This window comes from Micropterus dolomieu, linkage group LG01, assembly GCF_021292245.1.
Source record: "Micropterus dolomieu isolate WLL.071019.BEF.003 ecotype Adirondacks linkage group LG01, ASM2129224v1, whole genome shotgun sequence".
Taxonomy (NCBI): domain Eukaryota; kingdom Metazoa; phylum Chordata; class Actinopteri; order Centrarchiformes; family Centrarchidae; genus Micropterus; species Micropterus dolomieu.
Window position 1 is genome coordinate 38,631,286 of NC_060150.1, and position 15,050 is coordinate 38,646,335.

General features: G+C 40.3%; 2 protein-coding genes across 7 annotated transcripts in view; both read left to right on the forward strand.

Annotated features, from left to right (window-relative positions):
• malrd1 (MAM and LDL receptor class A domain containing 1) overlaps positions 1-15,050 on the forward strand; it is a 73,778-nt gene that overhangs the window by 37,699 nt on the left and 21,029 nt on the right. The window lies entirely within an intron of this gene.
• LOC123967509 (class I histocompatibility antigen, F10 alpha chain-like) lies at positions 7,128-14,917 on the forward strand. 2 transcript variants are annotated; one of them, XM_046043653.1, is made up of 8 exons: positions 7,129-7,286; positions 10,521-10,787; positions 12,258-12,536; positions 12,958-13,278; positions 13,952-14,056; positions 14,150-14,167; positions 14,290-14,362; positions 14,719-14,917. In XM_046043653.1, exons 1-7 carry the CDS (start codon positions 7,214-7,216, stop codon positions 14,334-14,336), a joined length of 1,110 nt encoding a protein of 369 aa, XP_045899609.1. In that variant the 5' UTR covers positions 7,129-7,213; the 3' UTR covers positions 14,337-14,362; positions 14,719-14,917. The 2 variants fall into 2 exon arrangements, with proteins under 2 accessions (XP_045899675.1, XP_045899609.1); XM_046043719.1 differs by lacking the exon at positions 14,719-14,917 and having other exon boundaries at positions 7,128-7,286; positions 14,290-14,340.

Consider the following 15,050-nt stretch of genomic DNA (forward strand, 5'->3'; position numbering starts at 1 on the left):
TGCACAGTGGTAACAAGGCATGATGGATCCATGTTCTCATTCTGTTTACGCCAAATTCTGACTCTACCATCTGAATGTCTCAACAGAAATCGAGACTCATCAGACCAGGCAACATTTTTCCAGTCTTCAACTGTCCAATTTTAGTGAGCTCTTGCAAATTGTAGCCTCTTTTTCCTATTTGTAGTGGGGATGAGTGGTACCCGGTGGGGTCTTCTGCTGTTGTAGCCCATCCGCCTCAAGGTTGTGCGTGTTGTGGCTTCACAAATGCTTTGCTGCATACCTCGGTTGTAACGAGTGGTTATTTCAGTCAAAGTTGCTCTTCTATCAGCTTGAATCAGTCGGCCCATTCTCCTCTGACCTCTAGCATCAACAAGACATTTTCGCCCACAGGAATGCCGCATACTGGATGTTTTTCCCTTTTCACACCATTCTTTGTAAACCCTAGAAATGGTTGTGCGTGAAAATCCCAGTAACTGAGCAGATTGTGAAATACTCAGACCGGCCCGTCTGGCACCAACAACCATGCCACGCTCAAAATTGCTTAAATCACCTTTCTTTCCCATTCTGACATTCAGTTTGGAGTTCAGGAGATTGTCCTGACCAGGACCACACCCCTAAATGCATTGAAGCAACTGCAATGTGATTGGTTGATTAGATAATTGCATTAATGAGAAATTGAAGAGGTGTTCCTAATAATCCTTTAGGGGAGTGTATACCTGGTGTTCTCTCTTGTCTTTGTCGGGTCATTGTATGTTGTCACCCTGTGTAGCAGTGTGTTGCTCCTGTTGTCAGCCTCACTGACTCCACTAGGAGTGCCTAAAGAGGAGCTAGTGGAGGAGGAATCCCAGTTTTTTTGAACTGCTGTCTGTCATGTGGAGGACCGACCCAGAGATGGCTCTGCTCGTGGCATCCTCCAGGTGGAGAAAGACATTTGTTTTTGAGACTGTTTCCAAGTTGTGTTCCGCAACCCCCCAGTGTGTGAAAGCTAGCGCTGCTAGCCGGCAGCCTTAATCCCCGGCCCGCTAGTACTGCTAGCCGCCAGCCTGATCCCCGGCCCGCTAGTGCTGCTAGCCGCCAGCCTGATCCGCCAGTCTCCAGCTCAGCTAGCGCTGCTAGCTCCAGGCCGTCTGTTCCCCAGCCTGTTAAACCCCTAAGGACTTGTTCCCGGCCTGCTAGCCGCAGGGTGGGAGGCTTCTTCCTCACCCGGCCTAGCGCTGCTAGCCGCCCGCCTGGTCATCTCCCTCCTGTGTTGGCTCCATCATCCAGACTGGTTGGGGACTGATCCGGACTGATCCCTGGTCCGCTAGCGCTGCTAGCAACCTGCCTGATCTCGAGCAGACTCGTTTTCACTCATCGGTGGTCCAACCAACACCAGCTCCATTGGTGGCCCAGCTGATTCCTGTTCTTCGTGCTCTGTCGGTGGACCGACCGGCACCTGCTCCGCCGGTGGTCTGATCGACTCCTATTCCCTCGTCGGTGGTCCGACCAACCGCAGCTCCGTCGGTGGCCCAGCCGATTCCTGCTCCGTTGGTGGTCCGACCAACACCAGCTCCGTTGTTGGCCCAGCCGATTCCAGTTCCTCGTGCTCCATTGGTGGTCCGACTGGCACCAGCTCCGTTGGTGGCCCAGCCGACTCCAGCTCCTCGTGTCCGGTCCATGGTCCCCAGCCCAGATGTCCAGTCGGTGGTCAGACCGACTCCAGCTCCTCGTGTCCGGTCCATGGTCCTCAGCCCAGCTGGCTAGCCGGTGGTCATCAGCCCAGCTGTCTAGCCGGTGGTCATCAGCCCAGCTGCTCAATCCGTGGACCTCAGCCCAGCTGTGCCTCCAGATCACCCAAGCTTTGGGTGCCGACCTTCGGAGAGGTCTTGCCGTCGGCCTCCTGCTCGGCTCCCAATGGGTTTGCTGCCTCTCTGTTGGCCGTCCTGCCAACCCCTTGAACTCTGTTGCCCCCTTGATCTGCCCGGCCTGTTGGTTCGTCCCCCGGGGCGGCCTCCTGAACATTGTTGCTCCTCTGTTCTACCCGGTCTGTTGGGTTTTGGGGGTCTGTCTTGTCTATCGTCTAGTGTTCGGTAACCCTTGTCATGTCTGTTACCCCAGTGATCCCTCTGCATGTCTGTCTCTGTTTTCCCCTGCTCTCTCTCTCCCTACCTGTGCCTCGTTAGCCTCATGTCTTTCACCTGTGTTGCTCCCGCCCTGCTCATTAGTCCCTGTGTCAATATATACAATATATATAAAGATGTGGTAGAAAAACGTGTACAAGCAATAGGGATAACTGCACCCTGGAGAAGATTGTGAAACAAAACCCATTCAAAAATGTGGGGGAGAGCGTGACTTCTTCACAGAGTGGACTGCAGCTGGAGTCAGTGCTGGTGTTGGTCCACTGTGTTTTCTGAGGTCCAAGGTCAACGCAGCCGTCTACCAGGCAGTTTTAGAGCACTTCATGCTTCCTGCTGCTGACCAATTTTATGGGATGCAGATTTCATTTTCCAACAGGACTTGGCACCTGCACACAGTGACAAAGCTACTAGTACCTGGTTTAAGGACCAGGGTATCCCTGTTCTTAATTGGCCAGCAAACTCGCCTGACCTTAACTCTATAGAAAATCGATGGGGTATTGTGAAGAGGAAGGCCACTATCAGAGCAACCTGGGCTCTCATAACACCTGAGCAGTGCCACAGACTGATCGACTCCATGCCACGCCGCATTGCTGCAGTAATTCAGGCAAAAGGAGCCCCAACTAAGTATTGAGTGCTGTACATGCTCATACTTATCATGTTCATACTTTTCAGTTGGCCAACATTTCTAAAAATCCTTTTTTTGTATATATAAATTTGGAGTTTCAATGTGATACCCAAATTAACTAAAATAAAATAGGCAATATAGACTTGTAACATTTCTGAGAAAGTTATGTCCCAGAGGTTTCACCCAAGTGTGTGTAGTTGAACTGTTGTCTTGATTTATTTTGTTCTGTTTTTGTAGACACAAATACTTCATCTGACACTACCGGCACAGGTCTGTCTGTCTGTCTAATTCAAATTATTTTCTCCAAGCAGCCTAATCCTTCTACAGAAAGTGTACACAGCAACATGCTATTGAAAAGTACCTAATGAGTAATGACTCTGTACTTGCTCTGTCTGCCTTACACATCACCTGTGTGCTCTGCATGCAGCCAGCTTTATGTTGTAGAAAAGCAAAACCATGATGTTCACAAGATCTAATGAAGCCTATATTTACAGCCACTACTGTCAGTAACTGCCTTTAATCTGACCTAAGACAACTCATATATTTCCATGCCAAGATTGAGTCCAGTGAATGATGCTTCCATGGTTGAATCTTGTTAGATAACATCTTAGTGCCGTAGTTGTTCATAATTACAGCCACAGAGCATGGACATTACAGTCTCCTGTGTAGACTACCCCCACACATGAATAGCATAAAGATATTTTACTCATTGGGCTCTTTGAGGATGTAAATATTAATTGAAATTGAACATTTAATAGTCTTTCCTCTGAATCATCTTTCACTGGACCACTCTTTAATAACCTTTGAATTCTTATTACTGGACTACACGCCGTTAGGCAAATATTACTACACTAGATGTCGATCTGATGGTGCTGTAACTGAATGTAACTCCTAACAAACTAAAGGGAAGGACTTTTTTTAACAGATGTCCCATGATGCACTGAGCACCTCCATTCTTCTCTCCCTCTCTAACTGTATGCATTCTTATCCCATTAATGCATGTCACTAACTCGACTTCTTCCCTCTCACGTAGTTTTGTGCTTTCTCGTCTCTCTCCTTCTGTTATTGTCTTCAGGTATTTCTGCCTCCAGAGCTGCAGAGTGGATCTCTGGTATTATTATTATCATCACTATTGCTATCATTACTGCTACTATTATTCGGTTTCATTAATATTTGTATTATTAACATTACCTGTTATTTTACATCTCTATGTGTTGTGCTACTGTGTTTTCTCTTCCCTCCTGCTCCATTTTACTTTATGAAAGCCATGTTTCATCACTGTGTGTCCCTGAGGTACCACATGCCTGTCTGCCCTCTAAACTAGGAGAAAAGTGAAAGAAAATTCAAAGTATAGCCTCTTTCAGACACACCCCTTATGTTAATTTAATGTCAGTTAACGTGTCATTCTCATGTCTGAATAATAAAGTCACTTTTATGTAAAGATCATGAAGGTAATTTCACTGGATCAGACTTAACTTTGTGTAACACTTTCAGCACAAGTCTGAATTACATTCTGTCAGATTGACATAAAGACCACAGCAACACAGAAAAAGAGGGAAATGTGTTTCTTCAAAAATCATTGTGAAGCTTATTGTCATTACTTAAGTTTTAGTCAATAGCTACATTTGTGGTACATTGCAGAGAAAGAGAACATGATTTTATTTTATTATTTGTCTTGTTTAAAATGCTGTAGGAATTATAGTAACAAACCAAAATGTAAAATATTTCCACTTTTCAGCATTCATTAATGTCCTTTAAAGTTGTTTCTGATTTTTGAATGATTACATGAATTTAGGGACATGGAGACATTTTCTTTCTCTTATGCTTGTGCAGACTTTGGCTTGTCGCGGCTAGGGTGGACAGTCATGGGGCTCCACCTACTGTACCCATAGAGTCCAGTAGAGGGCGGAGCCCTAGTTCTATGAGCACAGGCGGAGCCTTCTACCAATGAGCTCTGCCGCTCCTACACCATCTTCTGAAGAGGCGGTCGGATGCTGAGGCATAGGGCCTACTCCTGTAATACATTATTTTAGTGTACTGTAATCATACATTATGTTACATCTTGGGAAGGTTAGCTCTTCTGGATTAACATGTAAGCCTTACTGTTTCTGCACCACAGTCTATTATAAACCACATAATACATAAAGTTTACAAAGTTACAAAATTACATGCCCAGCAGAAAACATCTGGCCATCATCTGTCCCGACTCCCGGCTTCATTGAATGAAGATCCACAGGCTGTCGGCTCGTGCAAAATAATGTGTGTTCCTCCATTTTTCCAAATTTCACTTCTCTTCTTATTTCTAATAAACCAGATGACTACTCAGAGACTGTTTATTATTATTGATATTATTTCCTCTTCTTCTTCTTTGTACACATTCAATGTAGCGACAAGCGTCAGAAGAGGAACAACAACGTAGTGACGAAACGCGCTCTGTATCTGTACACCCATGGTGTATGTAGATAGAAATGACTCATTCTAAGGTAATAAAAACATAACGGTTCATTATGTAAGGTCTTTACATGCCACTGAAAACATAGTTGGATCTTGGATGGATCTTATATTGCACTTCTGTCAATACATCTTCAGAAATATTATACACTGAACCTTTAAGTCCTCGCTGCGCATTGTAGCATGAAGTCAAACGCACCAAAGAACGTGTCCCACTGCCTTTATGTGACCTTTCTTTGCTTCTTCAGTTTGTTGATCAGCAAAAAGTCCTGCAAATGACTTATACTGTACTCTGGTTGGTTAGAGCTTGTGCACAACTGGCTGGTTGCAGCGTGACTTCTTTAATCCTGCGAGCTCACTGAAAAGCAAGTGCACGTGTGAGGCTGATCCTAGAGCACAATCCAGTCTAGGAGATCACAGCTATACAACTCATTTTCATTCAGTAAATATACCAAATGTGGTATATGTTTTCCTTTACATGGACTTTCTTATAGATTTAAAGCCAATAAAACACATTTTATCTCTCACTTTTAAGTCTAACATCATTGAAGTTTTAATGATGTTCATCTTTGATTATTTTTCTGCACACAGTATTTTCTTTGACACCAGAAGCTTCAGTGCCTCGGCACAGACAGGAGAGATAGGCTAACAACCATGGCTCGTCAAAATGTGCAAATCATGTCAGAGGCCTGTGCAACTGGATTTGATGTTTTTGTTGTTATTTTTATCTGGTGTTTTCAATTTGCGGTAACTTTGACTATTGCAAAGTTTTGACTGAACTTTGACATTTGGCCAAAACTATTGGTTTTCGCTGTTGGAGGGATTTTTAGAATGTAATTGTAAAATGTTACAATATTTGTGCTAGATGACATTTGGAAGCAGAGGATATGACAACAGTGACGTGGCCTATTAAGGAATTGTTTTGGTCAAAGTTTAGAGAAATGTTAACTGTTTCCTGCAAGTAATTTTCTCCTGCATCCTTTGCACTCTGCTCATTGGACTATTACACTATTGTCTCAATCTGTTTTGTTTATAGTGTGTATATATGTGTTCTCTATACTGTAGACTGTGTTTGTTTTTATTACTGTATTATTGTGTTATTTTATAATAAGCACATCGTGAGCATTGTACAATCCAGAGTCAAATTCCTCGTATGTGTACATATACCTGGCAATAAAGCTGATTCTGAACTGTTTGTATACACTGTTGGAGGGGTTTTTAGACTAAACTTTCTCCAAATTGTTACAGGAAAATGTTTCCAAATGTGGGCCACAAACTGAATAACTAATTAGGTAGTAGAAGTCATGACAACGGTGAACTAATGTATTGAGGAATTACTTCGGAAATAAGTTAATATAAAATATTCTACAAATAAAGAAAAGGTAAAGTTTGTATTTGTAACAACTATCATTATTATTAATATATTGTATATTGCATTATTATTAATATATTGTATTATAATATTATTATTTATATTATAGTAACCTACCGGGGTATTTGTGTTCATACCATCACTAAGAACATCACAAACCGCTTATGTATCTTTCAGGACCTTTGCATCGCTCACAGCCCGTCTTTACCACAAAAAAAGCTTTAGGCGCAACAGAAATCAGACGGCGGCTGGCGGCTCACGTTAACGCTATCTTCAGCAGCCTCACATTCCTGCTCCGTAGCCTACTTCAAATCGTCCTACAAAACATTATTCATGGTCTAGGCAGCAGCAGGTTTAATATAACTTTTTCATATAGGCCTACATGACTCATATATATCCCGCATGTCTCTCCATCCTTTGCCACATGCTAAAGTAATTTAATTTCACTTTCGTTAATAACCTTATCCGGCCAGTTTTACCGAGTTATAAGTGACGTTGATGCTCAGCCTAAATTTCCATTGGCTCAGATGGAAGTGTTTACGCCTTCATTTCACCCTTGGTGCTCGTACTGTAAGTACGGTATCTTTCTCAGGATAAAGAAACATGTCAACCCATTTGTGTTTTTTATAGGAAAAATCGAAGCTTTTGATGCGACAGGTCACAATGAAGACCCTGGTTTTCCTGGCTCTTTTGGAAGTATGCATACATTGCGCGGCAGCTGGTAAGTTAACAAGGTTTTAAATCGGTTGATTGTACACAAAAACTTCCTGTCTGTATAGTTTGGCCTATTCGTAGGCCTACTACATAATTTGATGTTTAATTCCAGGACTACCTTGTTGGTTATAAAAATGGTAAGCTAAAAAAGTTGTTAAAACACACCAACAAGTCAGTTGATGTTGGTTTTATGGATGTTAACGGCTGCTGGACACAGTTATATTAAACAAGTTTTATTACAGGTAGGTAACGTTAAGCTTATTAACCCTTATTATTTTCTGATATTAGTTTACTGCAGATTTATCGTAGGCTATCGGTCCAATCTCACCGGCAACTTTATTAGGTACACCAGTTCAACTGCTTGTTAACATAAACAGCTAATGAGCCAATCACATGGCAGCAACTCAATGCATTAAGCAATGTTTCCTAACCCTCTCCTGGAGGCACACTAGTCCTGCATGTTTTAGATCTGTCCCTGCTCCCACACAGCTGATTTAACAGCTTTAGCAGTTTATAACGAGATGATCATTTGAATCAGCTGTGTGGGAGCAGGGAGAGATCTAAAACATGCAGGACTAGTGTGCCTGCAGGAGAGGGTTGGGAAACACTGCATTAAGGCTTGTAGACGTGGTTGAGACAACTTGCTGAAGTTCAAACCGAGCATCAGAATGGGAAAGACGGGGGATGTAAGTGACTTTGAACGTGGCATGGTTGTTGGTGCCAGACGGGTTCATCTGAGTATTTCAGGAAATGCTGATCTACTGGGATTTTCACACACAACCATCTCTAAGGTTTATAGAGACTGGTACGAAAAAGAGAAAATATCCAGTGAGCGGCAGTTGGTGGACGAAAATGCCTTGTTGATGTCAGAGGTCAGAAGAGAATGGGCAGACTGGTTCGAGATGACCGAAAGGCAACTGTAACTCAAATAACCACTTGTTACAACCAAGGTATGCAGAATACCATCTCTGAAAGCACAACATGTCGAACCTTGAAGCAGGTGGGCTACAGCAGCAGAAGACCACACCGGGTGCCACTCCTGTCAGCTAAGAACAGGAAACTCACCAAAACTGGACAATAGAAGATTGGAAAAGCGTTGCCTGGTCTGATGAGTCTCGATTTCAGCTGCGACTTTCAGATGCTAAGGTCAGAATTTGGCGTAAAATACATGAAACCATGGATCCATCTTGCCTTGTATCAACAGCTCAGGCTGCTGGTGGTGGTGTAATGGTGTGGGAGATATTTTCTTGGCACATTTGGGCCCCTCAGTACTTTCTGAGCATCGTTTAAACACGACAGCCTACCAGAGTGTTGTTGCTGACAATGTCCATTCCTTTATGACCACAGTGCACTCATCTTCTGATGGCTGCTTCCAGCAGGATAATGCACCATGTCACAAAGCTCAAATCATCTCAAACTGGTTTCTTGAACATGAACAATGAGTTCACTGAACTGAAGATCCCAATCCAATTGAGCACCTTTGGGATGTGGTGTGTTTGTTTAGTGCAGCTTAACAGAAATATAATGTACATGCATTCAGACTGCAGAAGGTTTCTGATAAACAATAATTCAATTGGCAAAATTCTAGAGTAAATGATGGGAACCACAGGTTTCCTTACATTGAAGTCACTACAATGTATGTTTCTACAGTGGCCCAAATTGACACACTGCTCTACAGAGCACGTTTCGTCAACTACGTTTGAATACATACAAGAAGAAGTAATCGTAGTCTGGTTTGTTAGAAATAAGAAGAGAAGTGAAATTTGGACAAAAAGAGGACAACCAGTTTATTTAGCAGATATAAGAGCCGAAGGAGCGTGTCGGCTACCACAGCTTCATCTCCGCTCTTGGAAAGGGAGGGATGAGCGGTGGCTGATGGTGCATTCATGTGGTGTCAGAATAATCCCAACAAATTCCTAATTTAAGAAAATAGAGGAATAAAGTGTACATGGGACATGAAGAAGTATACAGAACAGTAAACAAATATTTAAGAAGACACAAATTATAAAAACTATGCCAAGGGTAGTCTGTATTATATAAAGATATTAAAAGAGGACCATATGTTGACAGTTTTCACAGCCTTTTTGTTGTTGAATTTAGAAATTAAATTGCTTTGATAATGCTAATCCAACACATCTTTGTTTTAGCGCCCATGTTGATTCTACATTCTGACTTTAAGAGCACATGAACCGCAATAGCGCAACTGCTTGTTTACTTTTAAAACGCGTCTTAAGAAACATCTTTTTATACAAGCTTTTTTATAACATGTTGTACTGAGATTTTAATGCATTTTATCTGCATTGTTTTATACAGTGATGTGTATATTGTTTGTGAGGTGACCTTGGGTGTTATGAAAGGCGCCATTAAATAAAATGAATTATTATTATTATTATTATTAACACACGTAAGTTGAAAGAACAAGTTCAAAACTTGGGAAATGAGACCATCCGAGGAGCACGTGAATGCGCAGTGAGCCGCTGGTTGAAATTCTCAATCCTCAAAACTAGATGCCACTAAAACTTGCACACTAAACCTTTAAGAGATCTTAAATATAGAATTGTGTCTGTTAACATTTATCTGGTATTGTCATAAAATACAGTATATTGGTTATTGAAGACATTGTTAAGATAAAATGTCGTTGTTGATTGTCGTTATAACCAATATTTATACTTAAATGTAATCCACAAATCCTCTGACAACAAGATAAAGAAAAAGTCATTGGTTACTTGAATATGAAAATGACAACAGTAAAACAACCCACTTTAAAACTGTTTAAGGAAAACTGCTGCAGGATTTATCTTTAAGTAATAATATAATTCAAAACCTTGGAAGAAGAAACACAAGTTGTAATTGGTGACAATTTATAGTATAAAATAGAGACCATAGATGACGTAATAGAATCAAACAGAAAATAATCTGTTGAATATAGCAAATAAAATTAGAATCACATGCAGCGTATTAGTTCAGAGGTTTGTGATTTCAGATTTCAATCTACACGATAATGAAGAGTGACTAGATAAAGCATCCTGAAGAATAAACGACTCCGCTAACTGGAAACTAAACTGCTGTTTCACTTCATGTTGAGATATCCAGCACTAGAAAACATTTTTGTGTTTATTGACTTCACAACAGAGATTATTAAGGTGTCTTGAATGTTCTGTTGTTATTTTTTATTTTGTTCAGTGATTTTATAAAACTGTGATATAAAAACTGACATCATGACATGAACTCTTTCTTACAGTGACTCACTCTCTGAAGTATTTCTACACTGCGTCTTCTGGAGTTCCAAACTTCCCAGAGTTTGTGACTGTTGGGTTGGTTGATGAAGTTCAGATAAGTCACTATGACAGCATCACCATGAGAGCAGTAACCAAACAGGACTGGATGAGCAGAGTCACAGCAGATGATCCTCAGTACTGGGAGAGGCAGACTCAGGGATTGAATGACACAAAGGAGCTGTTCAAAGGCAACATTGAAATTGCAAAGCTGCGCTTCAACCAAACTGGAGGTTTGTTTATGTTTCACCTTCTACTGTTATACTCTTGTTTATATTTTCATCCTGTATTTTAGTAAACATCCACTCTAAACAGTTTTCAGCTCATGTAGCTTTTAAGAAATACATTTTTTTAATTAACTGCAATCGGGTATTCGAACACATTGTATTTAAATCCAGGCAAAAAAAGACAGAACAAATTTAGATTGGCCTAAAAATTATAAATAAACATATGGCAATATTGGCATGATAAATTAAGTTGTAAGCATACTCAATTATGCCATCACAGCAATTTATACAATGGGCTTAAGACCACAGTGCCAATTGTGTTAAATCTTTAAAAAGTTAACATCACATTAAATATCTTATAAAACTATAGTAACAAAGTTCCAAGCTTTCAATGACCACCACCAACTTTCTCACAACCTGCAGCTTGTTCACAGTGAAGTAAAGACCGTTTAGATCAATTTCACACAGACAGGATTTATAAACAGTTGCAGTCCCTCTCAGGGCTCTACAGTGAGACCATTTTGATTGCATATGCCCCTAAAAATCAATACGTGCGAACTGGAATAATGATTTAGCTAGCCACCAGAGCACCGGGAGAGATCCCAGTGGGCTGGTCACTCGGTGGCCGCTTGAGCAGCTTGTTTCAAAAACTAAGACAGAGATGTGGTGAAGCGGTGAGACAGAAGACAGTAGGGAGAAGATAAGGAGGATGTGGGTTTCGCTAGCTGGCTATTTAGTTATATCAGGTGCCTTTTGTTGAAACATGTTAAACTTTTCATAAAATTTATGTGTTCATCATTCACTTTGCGTAAACTGAGAAATCCCAGCCTAAATGGGGTGGGACATAGAAAATGTTTGACATACTAAACCTAAAATAAACACATTCATATTAAGATTAATGTTAATAAGCACTATATGCTCATAGTATTCAGCCTGACATAAGAAAAATGCAACCCAGTTATTTTAACAGCTGCTACAGGCTGTGTGAAGTGGACTTCGGAGTAAACAATATAACACTTTTCTAAGCGGTGCGAACTATCACATCTTAAAAGCCAACAACAAGTAGAAGCCTAGTATTGCCAACTTCAATCAGTCTCTGTAGGATGCATCACTGCAGCAAACATAAAAGCAGCCTTTAAAACAGTCTGTGGGATCTCCTAAGGATGGTCATTTTCCAAGAGAATTGATTGGTCAGTAGGCGGTGTTTTATAGAGGTGATCTCTTATCTGCTGTGAAGCAGGTTACCTGCTCGGTGTAACTTACCATGGCGATCTACCACGGTAAGAAGTGAACCACTGTTATCGTACTTAAAAACAAAGTTAACACCAAAGTTATCTCTCTAAGCTCAAATCCTGCTTTGTGGTACAGGCCCCTGGTGTCTGTGGATCAGTGTGTCTCTGTGTTGAAGATGTGATATCAACTGATGATAGATGACTGCGCTGTAATCTCTCTGGTTTACTGATGTCTCTCTCTCAGGTTTCCACATTTACCAGAACATGTACGGCTGCGAGTGGGACGATGAGACTGAAGAGGTTAGAGGTTATGATCAGCATGGTTATGATGGAGAAGACTTCATAGTATTTGACCTGAAGACAGAGACATGGACTGCTCCAACACCACAGGCTTTCATTACCAAACAAAAGGTTGAACATGACAAAGCTTTGATTGCATATGACAAGAACTACCTGACCAAGGAGTGCGTTGACTGGCTGAAGAAATATGTGGACTATAGGAGGAGCTTTCTGCTGAGAAAAGGTAGAATCACATGACCTGATGTAGTTTCATGGACACAAAAATGTTAATAAGAAACAGCAACATTAAAATAAAATATGAACCAACACACAGAGACCCACATTTCACACACATTTCTTTTTCTTTCATTTTCTATCACCTTTCTTAATCTCTGTCTTTACAACATTTTCTTACACATTTATCACCACCCTCTCCCTCAGTTTTCTCTCTACCTCATATCTTTCTCTCACTCGTTGTCCTCTTACCTTTCTAATCAACCTCGTCTTTTTCCCCTTTGTGCTGCTCTTCTTTTCTTAATTACACTTCAGTGAGGTTTATTTGCATTCATAGTATTTGTGTTACTGAGACATTTAAAATACATTAAGCATGAATGATAATATTAATAAACAGTAAATCATAATAAAGAATCTCTCTCTCTCTCCAGACCCTCTCTCAGTGTCTCTCCTCCAGAAGACTCCCTCCTCTCCAGTCAGCTGCCACGCTACAGGTTTCTACTTTGAAGCAGGTGGGCTACTTTCTACTTGCGACAGAGCCAAGATGTTCTGGAGGAAAGATGGAGAGGAGCTTCATGAGGACGTGGACCAGGGAGATATCCTCCCCAACAACGATGGATCCTTCCAGATGAGTGTTGACCTGAATCCTCCAACTGGAGACTGGGAGAAGTACGAATGTGTGTTTCAGCTCGCTGGTGTGAAGAACGACATCGTCACCAAACTGGAGAAACCAAAGATCAGAACCAACGGAGGTAAGACTGGAATCAGATGTTTTTTCTGTCTGTTTACTGACCTTTGATTAAAGAACAACCTTTGTAATTATTTTAGTTTTTAAATCAGTGCAAACAGCTTTTTCTTCAGACCATGTGTAACCATATTAACGTGTAACCACAGCTCATTGATTATAGGTGCTGTATTGACTTCTGATCAGTCTTAGAAGATGAGTAGAGTACGCTGATGTCAAATCATTCATTCTTTCCAAAAACCAATATATGGAACAGAAACAGCAAAGACACAAGTCCTTGAATTCCTTGAAAGTTTGTGGAGTGAACAAATCAAGGCCTGGAAAGTTTTTCATTGAAAGTGCTTGAATTGCTTGAATTCAACTTCCTTGAAAGTTTGAAAAAAAGCAAGTCCTTGAAAGTTTTTGAATTGGTCCTTGAAAGTACTTGAACTTACCTTTCTTGAAAGTTTTGAAACAAATCAGTTATTGAAAGTGCTTAAATGTACTTTCCTTGAAAGTTTGTGAAAAAACCAAGGCCTTGAAAGTTTTTGAAAATGATTTTCAGACAAGTGGGGATAAAATTAAATTAACAGCAGAACAAACAAACAGAGTGTCTTTATACATGATTGAGGTCTGGTTGGCAGATGGATTTTCCTGCTTCATCTGAACAGGTTGTGACTGTGTTTTGTTGTTTTCTGCAGGGAATCCCTCTGACATGACTGTCATCATCGTCATTGTTGCAGTGGTTGTTCTTGCTCTCGTCGCCATCGCTGTCATTGGATACTTCATTTACAAAAAGAACAAAGGTGAGAGACCAAAACAAAAACGTCTTTTTTTAATAAAGTCAGACATTTTTAACTTTAACAACATAAATAATTTGTCTTTTCATTTTATTTCAGCCAAACGCCCTCCATCTCGTGAGTAAAACTTGTTTTCATTCAGTTTTCTCTGACCTGACTCCAGCAGTGTTGGCTGTTTGTAAAACTCAGTGTCAGATCAGAGCAGGATGTGGACTAACAGTGTGTTTCTGACCTTACAGCTGTAAGCAACCCTGAAGTTTTGGAGGAGCTGAATCCAAAAGCCTAAATGACAAACACGCCACCCTGAACACAGTGAGTTGCTTCATACGGGACATGAATTTTACACCTGTTGTTAAACTATCGGTAAACTTTTGAGATTGTTTCTTTATCTGTAAAACTTCTGTGACATGTTGTAGTTGTAAAGAAAAGAACAAAGGTGAAACTGTTGTATATTTAGATGTAAATTTAATATTAAATATTAAAAACTCAAATATTAACCTTTAGAGAAACAGTGACACAAATTTATTTAATTGGTGTTGATCCAAATTAAAACAAATGACTTCAAAAGCATAAAAGGTAAATACTTGTTTTGCTTTGTGGAATTGAACATTTCTGGTAAATTATTTAGTTTTTTAGTTTATCTAATTGTATTCTTTTTGTCTCTTTAGGTTTATGGATAACTTTTACATTGGATCAAGAAACATCCTCCTCTGTAAACTGGGAATTCATTGATTATTGATCACCTTTTATAAACTGATAGAATCAGGGTTGGGATTGAGGAGTAAATGCTTATTGAATGCCTTACAATGAAAACCAATTTTAAAAATTAGTTAACAAAAAAAAATCAAATGTTATCAAATATTAACAGTGACATTAAATTATTTTGAATATTTAGTTTCAATTAAAAAAGTGGAATTTCCTCTCATTGGTAAATTAAATAAGGATCATTTATATTTTTTTCTTGAAGAGAAGTAAAACAACAATGAAAGCATCACAGAAC